Here is a 19,636-nt window from a genome sequence, read left to right as displayed (position 1 = left end):
TCAATCTTTGACACGAGTGACTTCCATACAAAACCAAGTGCTTCCTCTGGATGTCATCTGACTGCTCACAATCTCCTTCTCCTTCCCAAGGGAGACTCCCCAGCCTGATAGTCCCTTCCAAAACTGTCCACATCCAACTCCACATATTGTGCAATCCCCCCAACAGTGTTAACCCCCCAAGGACCTTCCAGTCACTTTTTATATTTATAGTCTGAACCACATGTGACACACTGAATAAACAACACGCAAACAAAACTTAGAACCGACTGTGCCAAAGGATTTCAAGCCAAGCAAACTCTTGCTGAGCACACAGGTGCCGCTCAGGAGCCACCTGCCATCCTGGAATGCAGAGGTGCATTTCCTGCTCCATTATGAGCTGGGAATGACTGGCTCTGGGAAGGAGGAAGTTTACATCAAGCTAAATTCACCCAAATGTTGTTTAACATCTCTGTTCCCTCATATTAGCAGTTGTTCCCCATCCCTCTGGGGTTTAGATATGAACCACTTAGACAGGTTTCTGACCATGTATCTTATAATTTGTCAGTGCTAGAGAACCATTTGATTAATAGTGAGTGATGGTCACAGGAGCACAGGACACTTCTGCCCCATGGTACCATGGTGGCCAGGCTGCTCCCATTTTCCATAAGCCTCCACCATTTCAGCTCCTTAATTCTAATGACAGCTTGTTCTTTTCCCATCTGCCACCTTCCTCCCCCTGTTCTAGGGGAGAAATCAGACACCAACAGCAGAACATACTCTGCCCTTTAGCTTTCAGCAGCACCTAAAGAGACTTATATCTATATATATGATATATATATCATACCATATATAGATATGAAATAAACTGGGACATCACTTATTTCCAAACTACATATTTTATATATATATATTCATACTCACATACACTTACACATTTAAATGAAAAAAGGTATAAACCTTATTTCTGCAAAGAAAAGTTCTGAATGGAATGGTATTTTAAAGAGGAAAATTACTGCTGAATAAAAAGGCACACAAGTCTTTTTAAAAGAAAGCGACACTTCTGCTATTAGGTGGTCAGCTGGAAAAGCCTTCACATACAGATTCCCAATGGGAAATGCCTATGTCAGTGTTGTCCATCTGACATGAAAAACCTCCAGAAATTAACACAGAGATTGTACCAACCACCTCAACAGAGATCCTTCTGATCCCCACGCTCGGTTCGGATTCAGACATTGTCACAACCGACCACCCACGGGCCAGAACAGGCAGTTGGGTTTGACTCCATCCCGAGCTGCTTTTGCCACAAATGACGGCCGCTGGCTCTGCAGTGCAGGATTTGTCTTTGCACGCCCAGAAGAGGGGCTGCACGACACGAGAGCGGTCCCGTGGGAACCTGGGCAAAAGCCCCGGGTGCCTTCCCTGCCCGTCTCACGCTCCCCCCGCAGCGCCGCAGGCCGGGTCCCCTGCTCACCTTGCTGCTGCAGTTTGTAGTCCGTGGAGTACGCCTTGCCTATGATGTTCCACACGGGCCTCAGGCACCCGAAGAGCCCCTCGAGGAAGCCGCCGCTGCCGCTGCCCGACCTGTTGAACTGCACCTTGACATCGTCCCCCGCGCCGTGGCTGTCCCCGTCCCCCGCGCCCCGGGGGCCCTGCGGGACGGGCGTGTCGGGCTCGTCCTGCTCCCGCAGCTGCAGGACGCTGTTCTCGAACTGGTCCCGGGAGTCCTCGCTGATGCTGGTGAGCACGGCCGCCGTGACCGGGCTGCTCACGCCCTCCAGCAGCTCCGCCGGCAGCAAACCCTTGTCCCGCACGTCCTCGATGAGCTCGGGGGACGGGTGGGTCCCGGCGGGAGTGTGCTCGTCGGGGAACCTACCCAAGTCTTTGTCCTCACAGAAAGCTTTGCCCATGGAGTTCGGGGAGGAAGACAGGCCCAGGCGCTCCTGAGTGCTGGCCATGATGCTGTGAGTGTGCATCAAGGAGATGGGCCGAGCTGGGGCTTAGAGAATTTGTGCAACACAACTCAGATGCAACACGTGGACCCAGTACCTGAAAGGAGAGGAAAAAGAACAACTTTCAAATTTTTATTTAAGTATTTTCACTTCGTGCGCTTTCACTGAGGCGAGCTGATAATTAACTAGACTTTCCAGACAACTGCTGATACTTGGTAAATAATTACTGCCCTAAAAGAAACAAATAAATAATTCCAACAGAAACTCCACTCAGGCAGTACTCTCGGTAACCTACTGCAGGAATTGCCTGGTAAACAAACACCACAAGTTTTAAACAAGAGCCTAAAGGTCAAAATCATGAAAGACTCTTTGTGGAAGAGTTACTATAGCATTTATCTGACTGAAGCTGGCCCCGGGGGTTTCCCAGCTCAGGTATGGGTTGAATCCAGCCTCTGTTTCTGGTCTGGCACAGCCCACAAGCTCAGGATTCCTCCGCAAACCCTCGAGACAAGACATTAGAGAAACAAAGCCCAGTGATACAGGTACTTGAGCCCACCCAGTGATGGTTTGTAGCCGCTCCCTCTGAGCCCCCACCTACTTATGACCGACCATCCAGGACCTTTAGTTTAATCCTTTCAAGTTCAGTGTGGCAAAGAGATTGTTCAATTCTCTAATCACATACATGTCACCCTCATAAACAAGTACGACTCAGAATTCACAGCAGACCCTCCTTGCTGATCTCCCTCCTTCCACAAGAGCATCTCCTCCCACTGCTCTCTGCTTTTCCCTGCAGGAGCTCCTGGTAGGGTGCACATAAATTCAGAGTTGGGATCCCTTTTAAGAAGTCCCCTCATCTCTTGCTATGAGCTCCACTGAGGGACCCTTTTCCTAAAACCCATTCTGTTACCTTCCCACAGAGCCAGGTCCACAGCCAGGGGTCAGGCTGCCAGAGCTGCCAACCGCCAAAACACTTTTTTGGGACAGAGTCACTTCACAGAATATTCTGAGCTGGAAGGGACCCATAAGGATCATCAAGTCCAACTCCTAAGTGAATGGCCCATACAGTGATTGAACCCACTTCTGAAACAAGAGGCTCTAACTTTGTGCCAAAAGTAATTAAGTTCATTCATCCCATAACACAGAACAAAGTCCGGTTTTAAATTCCATAAGAAGCTGAGAGGTGGAAAAAAATAAACGGCATTAGCAAAGTATTTTGTTCAGAAGTAAGATCAGTTACACTGTGTGCAAAGTCCCGGGCTCTGCAAACAGCCACTGAAAAGAAGAAAGAGGTGGCCAGGTAGGACACAGCCAATGGAAAGGGAACAGCTCAGACCCGTAACTCCTCAAGATGAGGTCATTGCAGAGAGGAGAGATAAGACCTTCAGCCCGTGGGATGAAAAGCTCATGCCCTGGGCTTCAGTCCCTCCCCAGCAGAGGAAGCAGCAAAAGAGAACAGCCAAGAGCCTGGATTACATTCCTCTACTTCTTCCTGATCACATGGATTAATAAAGCATTAAAGCTTTATTAGAAGGATGTTATTTAGGCTGCAGACTTTGTCTTTAAAAGAAAACAAAACAGCAGGTGAGGCAAATGTTGCAGCACGGCCCAGACAGTACAGGAGCTGAATGAGACTCGTACTGGAAGCTGGAGAGTTGGTTATTCCTGACCTACCTCTGACCAGCATTACAAGGACTGACTCCTCGGTGTGGGAAGCTGCAGTGTGACCTCAGTAGTACAATTACTACTAGCAGTAGTGGTTCTGTCATCACAGATTTTGTTGCTGATGAGAAAAAGCTTCAGACCTGAACAGAATTTCAGAAAAACACCAAGCCAGGCCCAACTAAGTGTTTCTGGGCACTGCTCCTGCTCACCTCCAACATTCTGAGAGAAAGAAGTGATTCTTTAAACAAAAGCAAAATGTGACCAGTGTTCCTACAGAGAATGTTTGTAACTTTTGGTGACACAGAACACTAAGCAATGTAAATAAAACATCAGTCAGGTTTTCCTGTAAGAAATATGAAAGTAAGGGCAGAATTTGAGGTAACAGTGTCCCCACAGTATCTCGAATCTAAGCCATGGGAAGTCCATAAAGGATTAAATCAGACTTGGAGGATAAAATCATTTTGCTATTACCTGACTCTCAGAGTACACTAGTACAAGTTTAAGTTTTTGCTTTTACCTTTCTATGCAGTTTTCTGACTCTGGAATTTTGGTTCAACAGGGAAAGAACAGCTTTTCACAACACAGCTTAGACATGGCTGCAATAGCCCAGCCAAGAACAAACCCCTGGACTGAGGGACATCAAATCTGTTTTCCCAGATAAAATTGCTTTCTCCAACCCTGAGACATTTCAAATAAAAAAAAGTCTTTAAGCACAGTGCTCTGCCATCTTACACGCCCCTGGATGGAGAGAGGAGGCAGGCAAAGGTCACAGAAGTATTTTCAAATTGGCATGATACAGCCTTATTTAGGCCCTTACATAAGCAGCCTGATTTTCAGAGGTGTAGCAAACTCATTGTTTGGAGAGCATAAGACAGCAGCACTTATTTTAAAACAACTTCATATCAAGCCAATGTGAAGCAAAATGGTCCAGAAACCCTGGTGGGGGTAGCAGGCAGCTTCTGCCATGACACATCAGTGCCAACTTGTTGGGGAAATGAATTTTTTTAATTCTCTCCCATTACAGTAAATTCTGCAATGTGCAACCTCTTGCTTTAGCAAAATTTGATTCAACACAAATAAATTGGGTTGTCTTCAGCCTCACCATCTCTTCACAGAAGGGAAGAAGAGCATTTTTTCAAGGTTTATCATCATGCCTCCTCCATTCTTTTGGTCAGAGCACCAAAAGGCTGAGATTTTTCATGTTGAACTCTTCCCAATAAAAGAAATCTAAGTTTCATTCAAGGCAAAGAAAAATGCTTTCTTGAAAGTTTGAAGTTTCATTATATCCAGACTGTTTGCCATGTTTTCATAAGGGCACATAGTGACAGGACAAGGGGAATGGCTTCCCACTGCCAAAGGCCAGGGTGAGATGGGATATTGGGAAGGAATTGTTCCCTGGGAGGGTGGGGAGGCCCTGGCACAGGTTGCCCAGAGCAGCTGTGGCTGCCCCATCCCTGGAAGTGCCCAAGGCCAGGTTGGACAGGGCTTGGAGCAACCTGGGCTAGTGGAAGGTGTCCCTGCCCATGGCAGGGGGTGGCACTGGATGGGCTTTAAGGTCCCTTCCAACCCAAAGCATTCCATGATTCTGATCTGCACGTGCCTCCTTAACTTTGCCAGGGAAGGGCAGAGCCAAGGGCTGTGCTGTTTCCATCTCAGCCATGCTCCTGCTGTAGCAGCCTTCCAGTCACAAGCTGGAAGCTCTGTGTGTGGGAGGACTGTGCATATTTAAAAGACTGATTTCACAAAGTGCTGCTGCACACACAGACTTCAAGGCAGACCCTCTGATTTGAACTGTTCTGATGAGTTCATGCACTCTACACTAACAAATTATCTTACACGTGGAAGGAGATTTGAGGCTCAGTGTAATTTTCTATGATCACAACTTCCCGTAAATGATTCCATTTCCAGGCAAAGTATTTTTTCCAGGCAAAACCCACCATGCTCAGACAAAAGGAGCAGGAAGAGCATCTCTTCTGGGAAGAGTGAGGCTGCACCTCAGCATGTCAGGCAGCCCAAAACACAGTTTAAAACTATCAGAAAAGTGAGAGTTTAGCCAAATCACTGAGTGGATTAATCAGCTATCACAAGGCCTGCTCTCACCTTGCCTGATACAGCGTCTGCCCCTGGAAACAGCCATCCAGAAAGTGTCCTAGGATGCACCCAGAGCCACCAAAGCACGTGGCTGCCTACACAAGCCCAATATTTATAAAAGTGTCAAGGCAATGGCCAGGTTTGCAGACACAGCTGAGTTAACCCAATGCCCTGAATGGGCTGTAACTGAAGTTCCTCCTTTAAAGTTTCTCCTTCAAAGAGCTGTGCTAAAAATTGAGTGGCAAATCACCATTCCTGATACAGCACAGAGACAAAAAGTTACTGTGCTGGAAAGGTGGTGCAAGTACAGAGTGTCCTAACAGCCCAAACCTCCAGTAACACTGAGTTAGTTTCCCTGCAGCACTATTTCTGTATTACCCAGCAAAGCACATTCTCTGCCTGCACCTTCAATATGCAAAGGGAATAAAAGCAACTGTCTGATCCAAGTTTAAAGTCTGTAAAAGAGCAGCTGGCAGAAACCAGCTGGCTAAGCCATGGAACTACCAAGGACAGAGATTCCTGTTCATATCACTATTTACATCCAGGCCCCGGAGTTCCTTGCTTTTTCCTGGTACTCAGTGAGATTTCCTTCTGGCTACTGTGGGTACAAGGTAACTACACGTTTCCTCACTGATAACACGACTGGAATTGGAGGTGTGTATCACCTCCACTTGGGACAGTGCCTTAAAATGCCTAAAAATCTAACAAAATCCACAAAAATATGTTTATAAATCATAGTCATCCTGTTACACATCTCCCAGCTGGGTTCTCCTGCCCCTTGTGACTCTCTCTTAGTTTCTACAGGGAATTTTTACAACAGGCTGATGCACAGTCCTCTCCCATCTCTGTACAACTCCAGCACAGGAACACACAGAGCTGCTGAGCTGGCAAATCCCAGAGCTTTGCCTGTCACTTCTGACCTTTGGGGTTTGAATCACGTCATTTCATTACACAGGATTCCAACAAAGTTTTTCTCACCAGTCTCCTGGTGAGGAAAATGCTGTATGAGTGGATCAGATATTCCTCTGCTGTCACACTTTTTGCATCACTTGGAATATATGCTTGTTTTGAAAACAAAAAGTAAAAGATTTATTAATAGAGAATGAGTTACACATCACCAGAAGGCAACCTCTTTGTTTTCAGGGGGGCTGGATTTTTTTTCAAGTTACATTATTACACTAATTAATTACATTTTATAAGTTACATTATCTGTTTTGTAAGGTTAAAAAACCAAAAAATTACACTATGAAGCTTGCCCACAGTAACTCAGTGCAGACCAGGCCACGCTATGGGCAAACCTCTAAGCCAACTATGGAGCAGCTCAAGGCAAAAGCTTGGGTGTTGTTAAGCCATCAATCTCTTTCTCCAGACATGCTGCTCCTTCAAGGAAACAGGTTTCTTCCCATCTCACACCCACGTGAATGCTCAGCCACAACCCAGCCTTATTTTTAAATATTACAATTGTGACACCGCCAAAACAATCAGTTTATGATAAAACAGTTGAAAATTCCTTCATCTGACCCACCTGAGGTTTTCTGTCACTGCAACACCTCCGAACACATTTCTGCATGTGCCCAAACTTACTCCACAATAAACAGCAGCTTTATCTGGGAAAATGAGGTCTTGTAACACTGGCTTTTTTGTGCTTTACCCTGTTTTTTCAGGCTGTCAGATAAACACTACACTACTTCTGCACATCCTGACTGGAATATACCCTTTAGTATATTAATATATTATTATATTAAATTAATATATTATTATATTATAATGATATTATAATAATATTATAATATTAATATATTTGGATGCCACCTCAACAAAAGACCACTACCTTTTGCAGTCACCACAATCCTCACCTGCGCAACGTGGGGCTCACAACTATCATCATCACCATCCTAAAAGGTTAACAGAATATTCTAACCCAGCCATGGGCATTAAGAACATGAGACCAGCCATGGAACTGTGTTGTTATAGCAGCTATGTCCATGTTCTCCTGACAGAAGTTTGACCTCATGCTGATTTAAGTCAGTCTGAACATACTGAATAAAGGTTACCCTAAAACAGGGATGCACCCTTTTTGGCAAAAGGGATTTTACAGTTGTGATACACTTTTGTCTGCGGCTGTATCAGCAAGAAAGAGAACCCTGTCTAGCTTTGTGGTCTGAACCCTTTCTGACAACGATAAAAATAGCACGGTGTGCCAGCCAAGAAATATCCATAATGGCTGAATTCAGGCTCTGTGCACAGAGCCAGCTGGAGGTTTGCTTGGCACCTCACACATCCCAACTGAGCCTGGCAGAGGAGAAATAAGTGGCACCTAGGCTGCAGCATTGGAAGAAACCACCCCAGCCCAGGAGGACAAGTTCATCTACCCCATTTCCTGCCTCCAAAAGCCAAGGGAAGGCTCTGCAGGCAGCCAACCCTCACCAGAGCAGTGTCACCACCCCCCCTGCTCACAGCACACAGGGGGGGTTCTCTGCCATAGCCCACATAGGATTTCTCCTGTGCAAATGCATCAAGGAATTTTTTTTAACCAGAACTTTGGCAACCACTGTGCCGTGGCAGGGAGTTCTGTGGTTTAACTCTGTGCTGCATGCACTTTGCATGTCTCCCTAATTCCTTTCTTCAAACAGCCAGGTGTTCACTGCTTCAGTGACACCTGAACCTATTTATCTCTTTAATTCCAGCTGTGACTTTATGAACACTCCATCCTCCACTCCAACATCTTGTTTCAAGTATAACAGTTCCCACTCGACCTTCTCTCTCACTGCATCTCTGATCACCTCTGTTCCACTTCTCTTATACCACCTTAGAATTATAGAATCCCAGAATGGTTTGGGTTGGAAGGGACCTTAAAGACCATCCAGTGCCACCCCCTGCCATGGGCAGGGACACCTTCCACTAGCCCAGGTTGCTCCAAGCCCTGTCCAACCTGGCCTTGGACACTTCCAGGGATGGGCCAGCCACAGCTTCTCTGGGCAGTTGAGGATGTAAATTGAGAAAGTCAGATCACAGCCAAGATTCCCAGTGAGGACAGAATACCACAGAAATGCACAAAGGCACAATGATTATTTTGGTTCTTTGTTGCTTTCCTAACTATTCCTCTAATTCCATCTGATGTCTAGGCATGCCTCAGGATGCTAAACTGACTTCCACGGGTCTCTTACAACCTTAAGATCTCATACTTGAGCAGTAAAAGCTAGGTCAGAGCCTAGTTCCTATGTACTGGATGTTAAGATTAAATTGTATTTAATCAACACTAAATTGAACTGACATTTTATCACCCAAGTTCACTGGAGCCTTCCAATATTCCCTCCAGCTGCCCTATGTGGTTATTACCCTGAACACCTTCCTTGGGTAGCCTCACAGTTCAAATGCTCTTGCTTCAGAATATTCCTAAGTAATCTGGATATAGGAAGAACAGGTGGAAAGACTGAGTAGTGAAATCTCCAAAGCAGAGAAAAATGTTTCAACAATGTTATTTATCCCCTACGCTTATTTCATATACTTTAATCAAATATTTGCTTGAGATGGGCATCCCTGTTATTTTATAGCTGCTTAAGTCTCTTTAAAAGTCTCTGGTAAGTATTCCTGCCAAAATCCCAACAGATTGTGTCAACCAGATCCCCTTTTCTGACTTGCTCTTGACTCCTACAAGGAAATTTAATAGATTTCCAAGGCAGACTTCACCTTAAAAGAACTGTGGTGAATCTTATCCCCACATGCAATGTGTGCATCTGCCCTGGCTCTCAGCATAGGAATTTCAATCTCCAAACACCAGACAAATATTTCACTAGGAACTTCTTCAACAGAAGGTCACAAATTTGTGGGGGGTGGAGAAGCGGTGCTTGATGTGGAAAGAGAAATCAAGCATCCACTTTTTTTTTTTGGCAAAAGGGATGAAAAACACAAAGCAATAAAAATTCATCTTAGTGAAGAAGGCAGACAAAGGGCCCATCCACCTCCTGTGTGTGCAGGGAGAGCATGTCCTGCTCCACCTGCCAGCCAGGCCTGCCCAGCACGGCTGGGGAATAAGCACCTTACATAACAGTGTATTTCCAGCACTACACACTGAACTGCTTCCTCTATCCTGGAGAAGGTATTTTTGGATCTGTTAAAATGCTACTGTGTTCTTCCAGGGCTTTGCATTCTTCTGCTCAGAAATTGCATAATCTGATGCCATAGGAAATAAGTGATGTTGCATAATGACTCTCGTATTCGCTGCAGGATTTGGGGAATGCACTTCTCTGTGGGAGGGCAGCTCTGGGCAGAGGTCCTTGGCTTTGGAGGAAAGGAGAACCCATCAGCCACCGGCCTCTGGGGAACAGGGGGAACAAACCAAGGACCACACTTACTTCCAAAAAAATCAGTTTAACTTTTAATCACCCATTTGCTATTTGTTTCCCCTCCCTCTGGCTGCCACGTGTCATGACCTACATGCACACATGGAACACCAGCAGTTTCACAGTGTTCTGACACCTCACTGACCATTGATACCCTCCACCACAAGCCCATCAATATACTGCCAAACATTCAGCTGCTACAAAGACAGACTAAATGCTGATTAGCCTTTTATACGGCTGAATTACTGTTGGAATCTGTCTCAGATCAAAATTTAGAAATGACCTTAAGTTACACTCTTCTCTTTTGTCTTTCCAGCTGTTTTCATGGCAGGATCCAGTCACAGGTTCCAGGCTCCGCTCTGCTCCTTTTCTGTTCATCCTTCCCAATTCTGCACTTTTACCTCACTGAAGATGCACGTTACATTACTAAATAACCAAAGTATAGTCACTAAAGGACAGTGACTAAATAACAACAGATTTAAGGACTCAAATCCAAATATTTTACAACAACAAAGCCCAGGAAAATCTCCAAGTTGAGTTCACAGAGGCCTTACAGCCTCGCTGACCTTGCTACGTGAAACCATTAAATGTTCCAGTCCCACCAACAAACAATACCTTGGAATTTTCCCCACTTACAGCACTGAAACATCATATTTTCCTCCAAGGACTAGCGTTAAAATTAATTAATGTCTGAAAGATCTTTGAGGATGAAGATCAATATCACAGTGCTGTTCTCAGGAATCCAGTGAATGAATCAAAGTCTCACTTCAACTCACGTGAGGCGTCAGACTGGTCTCAGGTAAATTCGCTCACTCCCACGTTTGTTTTTATTTTTATAGTAGACATGAATTATTCAATATTTGCAAAGCACATTCGACATGTAAAAGCTACTCACACGAACTTCTCAGCACTAACAGCTTATGTGCTTCATGCCCAGTATTAAATAACTGAACAACTACCCATGGAAGTACCAAAATTCCCGGGGCACATGCAGCGCTCCGGACTCTGTCCCAGGCCCCAGGACCTGATGGGAAGGGGAAGGACACTGGACATCCAGCTGGCAGATCTCAGATGAGGAATGACAGTAGTACTCAGATGTATTTAGCAAGCACCATACACAGCAAAGAGGATTATTGCTCAACAGAGCCGAGGCACAATGCCCTGCTCAGGAGCCTGGAGTAAGCCTGTATTAGTGACACAGAGTAAGGTGTGAGCCTGCTCCGAGGCCACCACGGGCTGGAAACACCATCAGGGCACACAGGCAGCACAGCCCCAGAGCAGAGAGCCACACAGGAGCCCCAGAGGCCTGGCAGGACTCGTGACACCCAGCACCCAGCCCCTGGTGCATCCCCACTGGATGGGTTACAGTGGATAACCCAACATTGGGGGGATCTGTGCTGGATTTTCTGTGTGTCAGCAGAAAAGTCACAGCTGTGCAGCTGCATTACTGACTGTGGTGTCCTCCAGAAGGTAACAGAGTATGGGGCTGGGGACAGGAAAGGACAAGTGTGCCAGGCACGAATACAGTGTCCACACTGACAACTCCATTCCTCCAGCCCACTATGCTGGAAAAGGTCCAGCCTCTCACCCACACCAGGACTTTCTCCTTCCTTCCCTCACAGCACCCCTCCAACTGCTCCAGGGGAACCAGCACCAACAACCACAGCTTCACCAGGGGCTTATCAACCATATACTTGACACAGACACATCTACTCTTCCCCCTGGCCTACACCCAACTGTTGCTAAAGCCTTTGAACCCCCTCCAGTCACCAAATTCTCAGCTGAAGCTGTAAGCAGGGAAAGAGGACAGAGGTCAAAACACACACTGAGTATTTATAGGGGTGGGAGTAAGCACACACAGAGCTGCTGCTCCCAGCCCACCACAGCACTTCAGCTGCAGCTGCCACCCTGCCATTCCACCCTGAGCACTCTGTGTTTTGGGTGAAATATTTACTCCCCCCTCCCCAGGAAATGAGAGTGATTTGCTGCAATGTCACACAACAGGAGACTACAAAAGCCTAAGCCCCTGCACGAATGGATAAAAACCAAAGTCCCATAAGCTGGACAGGGCTTGGTAAAGTGCCAAACTCCGAGAGCTTCAGAGGTAACACTTCCCTCAGCTGACTCGTTTTGAGTCAGTTATGGCCGAGAACTCACTGGAAGTTGTACAAGCAGTAAACCTGCTGCTGTTTTCCTCCAAATACAAAATCTCAGGTGAGAGCTTGGCTAAAAGGCTCAATGCCCCTTCCCCTGCCTGCCCTGGCCCCAGGGACCAGAACTGAAGAGCAAAGTGTTCACACAAGCCACGTCAGATCTCTTAATTTTATACAAAAAAAGCTTCGCTTTAAAACTGTGCCATTTTAAGAAGCCCTACTCTAAATCCCCTCCCCACATCTTGACTGCAGACACCCTGGAACAGGTACCAGGTGGGAACAACTCCAGTCTAATCACTCATCACCTCATATTTGCTGTAAAAAAAAAAAAAAAAGTCCTAAGAAAACAGGAAATACTGTAAAATCTTTCTTATCCTGCCACTGCTTAGAGCAGACCCATGTTTAAATAACTACTAATTGTGAAAGGGCTTACCTAGGAAGAGATTTTCAAATAAATCATTACTCAATTTTCTGATCCACTGGAGATAAGCCACTTACCAAATCTTTACAACAGCAGACAAAAGAGGGAGGTTAAAAATGCAACCAAAAAAAACCCCAAACATGGTTAAACACAAATTCACAAATAGCTGAGGAGCAGTGAGAGTCCCCACCATATATTCTGTGCTAGAAGTTACTTGCTAATTCCAGGCACAGGGGTCAAAATGAATGCCAGCTATAAATTTAACTATCAGGCAGCAGGGGACAAAGACAAATCTGAATGACAGGACCATTCTGGATCAAAGACTCACACTGGAGGCCCCAAAGACAGGAAACAAAACTGGTGTTAAAGCAAAACAAACAAACAAAACCCCCACTACATCAAAATCCGGATTTATTTGTATTTCTCAGCGGAAGGCTGCCATAGCCAGAGGTTCAAAGGGCTGCCTCTCTCTAGAAACAAAACCCGCATACATTTGGGGACACAACAAAAAGGACAGTGACAAAAACTTTTCAACCCATGACAACTCTACCCTCCACATTTTAGGGTATCCCGAGGTGTCAGTGGCTACACACAGAGCAGGTACTGGGAAAAGTGCCCATATGTCCCTGTCAGACCGACTGAACCTCCCTCATTTCAAATATTTTCATGTTTTCTCCCTCAAAATTATTTATCAAAATACATTCCCTCAGCTGCTTCTACTGAACAGACTGTCTATTGCTAAAATCAGTATATCCAAACACATGGGCCTGATGTCATCTTTCTCCAGATCTACTTAAAATACCCCCTTTTTTTTCCATTTACTTAAGGGAGACATGTGGTTTGACATGATTAAGCTATTGCAGTACTTAAACCACCCCCCCAAAACAAAAATAAAGAGCAGCTCCTCTTTTCATTGGGAGAAAACATGACATCATGCCCCATTCAGGTGAGCAGGAATATGACAAATCTTGCCCCAGTGAACAGTATCATTAACTGCAAAGGTACTCCCAGCTCCCTCATTTATTAGGAAAATGAGGGGTGAAAATCATGTGTTCAGCACACCAGAGACAGCTCAGGCTGCTATTTGCAATAATACAAGAACAAATTCCTGCCCGGCTGATTGAAAGAAAACACATCTCCTTCATCTCAGAAATAAAATTAAATTATTAATCACTGTAGCACAACAGAAGAATTGTTTTATTAGCCCACAAGGAATAAAAATTACAGTTTTGCCTAAAAGGCAAAAAATACGATTCTGCCTCTTTATACTATCTCTTGTAATTCTTATGTCATTGCCTGCATATTCCATTTATATCCATTCTCCACTGCCATTCCCTTCCCCTTTAAAAGGGGGGCACAGGAAGATAACGTGCAAAATTGCAAGTGAAAAATGTCTATCACACCGACAGGCAAAGGCCAGGCCAGCTCTCAGATTGATATGCAGTGATGGATAAATTAAGGTTTCACATCTCCTCTTCCCTCTCTCAGCATCATTTTTTCAGCCCTTTCACATCACAAATGCAACATCCATCTGTCCTTCCGAAATAAATGGCGAAAGGGGAGCGCTGACCATGGAACACACACACACACACACACACAGACCCACACACCTCACAAAAACCACATTTTTCCTCCAGATACTCACAGGGATGAAGATTTCCTATGTGATGCTCCATTTTCTCGTTTTAAAAAGATGGAAGGGGGGGGGGAGAAAAAAAAAAAAAAAAAAAAAAAAAAAAAAAAAAAAAAAGGAAGTGTTGCAAAATAAAAGGAAATTCCACCCACACAATCCTGCAGCCTGCTGCAAAGAAGCACAGAGCGTGCTGACGTCACGGATTCATGAATGGATGGAAATCGGGATGGTTGGAGATTCGGCGGCTCCGGCTGGGGCTGGGCACCGGCAGAGGGGAGAGGGGGGCAGCCAATCCCAGCCAAAGCCAGGCACCCGACTGCCTGAGCCCCCCGGAAAATGGCATCAGTGCTGCCACCCCGGGGGGAGGACCAGCGAGGACATCCTCCGATAGCCCCGAGTCTGTGCCGCTCCTGGGGAACAGCAGCGTGTCAAATAACAGCCATCTGGTGTATGAATCAAACGGGTTTGGTAATCAGAAAAGGAGTTTACCATCTCCCCGGCTTCTTGCAGGGTTACAAACCCGGGGTATTATTATTAAAATAACTAAATATAAGCATGTACTGGAAGGAGGCAGCAGGGAGAACAATAGGAGGCTTGTGTTTGATTAGCGATGCAAAAGCACCAGCAAAATAAAAATAGGAGCACTGACAAAATCCTGCATTCAGCTCCAGTCAAACATTCCCAGCAGCGGGCAGACGAGCTCACAACACTCGGGAACACTCAGAAACAAAGATTGGAGCAGGCAGTTTCACACCCGGGGCTACACAAGGAATGGTGGGCACAGCACCCACGGATCCCAGCCCACCAGCCATCCCCAATCCAGCTTCAATTCCAAGCCAATGGAATACACTCAGTTGTGCAGACCACGTGCAAGGGCACCCAAATGGATGGCAGAGTCCTGGTGAATGCTCACAAGAGCAGCTGTGATTAACTTAGACCTGGACAGGGGAAGAGCACAAGTTATGCCTTGGTTTTGTATCCTTGAAATACAAGGGATGGAGTGGAGGGATGAGCACAGCCAGGAATGAAGGTCAAGGTTTGAAGGATAACCTGGGCTGTAAGCTCTGCAATAACACTGTCTCAGGGTTGACCAGTATCCATCCTTTTGGACTTTAAAACTCCTTCTGAACTATCTGCAGCCTCCAAATTATTAAGACACAGGATTTCCATATTTTCACCACACCTTCTCCTAGCAAGGAGGAAGCAATTATGCTATAACAGGTTGTCCCAAAATTTACTCTGCTGGTGCACATCTTAAAAGAAAGCCTGAGAGAATCCCACCTTTCCTTATAGGAAGTGGGTAACATCCCAAAATAAACCAGGACTGGATGTAACAACAACAGATCTGGGTTGAGAAATCAGGGATTTTGTTCTACTTGATCTCATGTGAACCAGCACCACTGACACCAGCTCCTGTGGAGGGAGAAGGGCTTGGATTCTGGACTGTGGTTTCTGAGTTGAGTTGGCCAGAGAAAATTAAAAGGAATGCAAATTTCTTGTTACCTACTTCCAAGATCAAAGAAAGCCCCAGGTAACTTTCGCTGAAGAAATATCTCCTCTCTAAGATTTAAAAGTCACCAAAGCACCAGATTTCTACCCAGACAGCACAACAGCTGCACTGCTGTGCCCCAGGGGAAGCAGGAGGGGAGGTGTGGAGAGAGATGTCCCTTCTCCAAAGGGATCACTCTGTGCCACCATTTCAAATCCCAGTTGCACCTGCTTTGACTCCCTGCCTTGCCTTCCCTCCCCCTCCGGAGCCCAGCCAACACCACCACCATGGGACAAAAACAGCTTCCAGATTTCCCTGGCATTTTCAAAACAGACCCAAAAACGTTATTTTACTCCTGTGCCCTAAAGCAAAAAGGGATAAATTCAGGAACTGGAAAGGGAAGCACAGTAGCACATGCAAGAAGTGGAAGAAAAGGAAGAGAAATACCACTATAGAATGAGAAAAGTCAGAATAAAAATAGAAAGGAAAATAATTTTCAGAGGTTTCCAAGGGTTAATTGCAATGACATTAAAAAAAAAAACCCAGCAGGGAAAATAAGTGGGAACAAAACCCCAGGAAGACTCCAGGGGAAGAAAGCAGCTTGCACATAAAATTTCAGATTTTATTCTCTGTGGTGGTTTGGTTCAGCACCCCAACACTCAATTTCATCTATGTCTCAAGAGCTCAGACCAAAATTTTCAAGCACAAAGGTCCTGAATTTAAGTGAGATAACTACCTTAACTCATTGTGCAATAGAAAAAGCAATGTCCCCAAAATTATGTTGGGTTGCAACCAGTTGGGTATTTTCATAGTACACATTGTACAGCTCTTTTGATGCACCACTAGTGAGTAAATAAGTTGATCGATATTAGAAAGAAAAATAATTTTCCTCCTTCTGAGACAAAAACACTGGCAAAAGCAGGGAACTCTGGGAAGATGCCTGAATACGATTTTATGCATAAATTTAGTTCAGCATTAATGTGAAAATAGAAAAAAAAAAAAGTACCAAATACAATAAAGGTAGAAGACACTAAAAATCCAAAGTTCATAAGGGACCACACAACTGCCAGTGAAAAGCTGACAGGCAACAGGATTTCTGAAAGGGCAACCAAGTAACTAGACCACTAGCAGAAATAACAGGCCAAACTGGTGGAAATGGGTGCTAGAAGTATTAAAAAAGAATATCTGTTCACTATATTTGAAAAAGACAGGATAATTAAGTATTTCCAAGCCAATTAACAACTAATAGGAATGTTATCCAGCATCTGCTAGGCATAACGTTTCTAGCTGGCACATCATGTTGATTTGAGCCCAGTCCTAAAATAATCATTTAACAAGTTCTCCAATCCTGTGACCTTCAATTTTAATAAACTGGCGAATGACTAAAATTGCCCAAGACTGAGGATACCAATATTATGCCAATACTCAAAAATAGCAAACATTTGTTATTTATAGGCCCTGGGGACTTGATGGTGATCTTGGGCAAAACTCCTAAACCAACCTTTGACAGGGAAGGGGGGGTTCTGCTGCAGGGGACCAAAGGCCCAGTAATCCCAGTGTCCTGCCTCCAGGGCTGGCCAGGAACAGGCACAGGGAAGCACAGAAGCAAAGCAAATCCTTAACACTCCTTGTGGCACATTCCACTGACTACAGCAGAAAATTAGAAGAGAGATGGCAGTGACTCAAAGGTTAATTTCATAATTATACAGCACCAGGGCTGTTCATAAATCTACTCTGCACACACTTAGGGGTACAAGAGGGACAGCACCGTGAAAACTTCTACCTGGATGAGCAAACAGGTGAAGTGAGACAGCAAATGATTCTCCAAAAGGCAAAAGTCTGGGTAAATATTGGCATAGATAAGGTGGTGAGAGGAGCATTTCATTGTCAAGTTCTCAACATTTGTGAAATCTCGGATCCACTCTTCCAACCCTGTAGGCAAACACCCCTCTTCTGAGTGTCCTAACCTTCAGCAGTGGGGTGGGTGACAGGAAAGAAGGAAAAAAAAATCAGAATCATAGAATCAGATCAAGATTTTAACCAGAATGTCCCCAAATCTGAGACTCTGGACAGTCCTCCCTGCCAAGGCAGGTGAATGGGACTGCAGTTCCGCAGGACCAGTGCCAAGAGCCATCAACTGTGACCAAAGGAAAGGAGAAAAAGCCCAAAGTGGGGCACGTGCAAGACATCTGGGTCTGCTAGAAATGAAAGCAGAGAGCTGGAGATGGACACAGACTCACAGACACACAGCACCCTGAGGGAAAGCCCCCCTTGTCAAAAGGGTCTCCCTAAAAGCGATTCAAGCAAACTCACTGACACCTGTACCACCATGGCACATTCTTCAAATCAAAGTGCTACCAACTCCTCTGACCTAAAAGTGAGGTTTCTCTACAGTAAAACCACCTTCCATGCTGCTGCCAGTTGTGTTTGACCGAGTGTGCTCTGCAAGCCACGATGGGCAGGAGCACATAACACTGTACAACAACCTCCTTTAACCTTGTCTTGCCTTTACTGACACTCCAGCAACTAAAAACAAAATAAAAGACACTAAAAGGCAATAACAAGACAAAATGCATTATGTGGTCTCTTGTTTAAGCACGAAGTTGGTATAGATTCTTTTTTTGAGGAGTTTCTGGGTGGTTTCCCATATTTTTCCAGATGAGCTGTGCCTCACAGGCTCCTCACCACAGTAAGTCTGGGAAGAGACAAATCACTGTAGTGTTAACATGCACTCATGAGGCTGGGCAAGTTCAAAAAACTACCTTTGCAGACTTTTACCTTCTGAAAGGAAGACTGCCCAGCTCCTGAGACATAAGGAGAAGTCCTGGAACTCTACCAGGAAGGAAAGAGTGCTACATAAGAGACATTAAAGCTGCTGAAAGGGCAGTTAATGCAGCAAGTGAACAGCAGCCTCCCCAGATTTCCAGTGGCTGTGGCCCAGCTGAGCAGAGGCCATGTGAGAAAAGCAGATCTATTTGTTCAGGGACACAGGCACAAAAATAATATTCCTCTCAGAGAACATGCTGAAATCAAGCCTTCCATAACAATAATTAACTCCAATAGAGTTGCCAGCAGTGAGAAACACTGAAAAAAAAATTTTAAAAATAAGTATATATAAATAGCAGCTATAAGGGACACTTGTAAAGCCAACTGAGCCAACGTCACCATTCCACTTCCAGGTGGGGAGCCTGCAAAAGCAGTGAGACCTGACAACAAAACCTCAGCAGCATGTGGAAAGAGAAGTCCTATAATTTATGCTATTCCCATAAAAAGCCACACAAATGGGGAGCCTTTGCAGAGAGGAATTAATGAAACTGAAGAAGTGATTAAAAAATGCAGCTCAATTCCCCAAGGTCAAGTGTTGTTCAGAGGAAAAAAAAAAAAAAGAAATCACCTGCATAAATATAGAAACAACTTGGAGCAGCTGTGCTGTAGATAAGGGCTGGGGATGGAGAGGATCACAGTTTGAGAACAAATTATAAATATCCAGTTGTCACAAACAAGGCAACTTCTGTCCATTGACAGGAGCACAAATTCCTGATCCTCTCAGTTTTGATGAAGCCTCTGGTGAAGTCCATTTTTGGGTCAGGCTTGTCAGGAAAGAGAGAAACCACACCAGAACTAAAAAAAAAAGGACAGACAGGTAGTTGGGTGAGCTATGAGGGATGAGTGAGGTAACTCACTGAGGTGGCTCAGTCTGAACAGAGCAAAAAGAGAAGAGATATGATATATTTCCATTAAATATAGAAATGGTTTCTGCAAAGAAAGAGGAAACTTATTCTCCACATCGACAGTGAGTAAGAAAAGTAATGGACTCAAACTGCAACAAGAAAAATTTCCTTAGGCCACAAGAAGAACTTTTCCAAGTGGTAAATAGTGAAGCACCAGCCTAAAGAACTTGAGCTGCCTCCTCTAT

At 45.0% G+C, this 19,636-nt stretch overlaps 1 protein-coding gene across 4 annotated transcripts in view; it reads right to left on the bottom strand.

Annotated features, from left to right (window-relative positions):
- MAP3K13 (mitogen-activated protein kinase kinase kinase 13) overlaps positions 1-19,636 on the bottom strand; it is a 71,598-nt gene that overhangs the window by 22,960 nt on the left and 29,002 nt on the right. For 3 of the 4 annotated variants that reach the window (XM_027724853.2, XM_027724850.2, XM_039391126.1), the window contains one exon: positions 1,451-2,025. In XM_027724853.2, the coding sequence (XP_027580654.1) occupies positions 1,451-1,952 (502 nt within the window). In that variant the 5' untranslated portion in view covers positions 1,953-2,025. Of the gene's footprint in view, positions 1-1,450; positions 2,026-14,243; positions 14,296-19,636 lie in introns of those variants that run through there. The other variant, XM_027724852.2, reaches the window with a different exon arrangement.

Source organism: Pipra filicauda, unplaced genomic scaffold, assembly GCF_003945595.2.
Source record: "Pipra filicauda isolate LSUMZ 115617 unplaced genomic scaffold, ASM394559v2 scaffold90_size2875636_pilon, whole genome shotgun sequence".
Taxonomy (NCBI): Eukaryota; Metazoa; Chordata; class Aves; order Passeriformes; family Pipridae; genus Pipra; species Pipra filicauda.
Note: the sequence above shows the minus strand (reverse complement) of the source record. Positions and strands in the feature narration are given on the sequence as shown.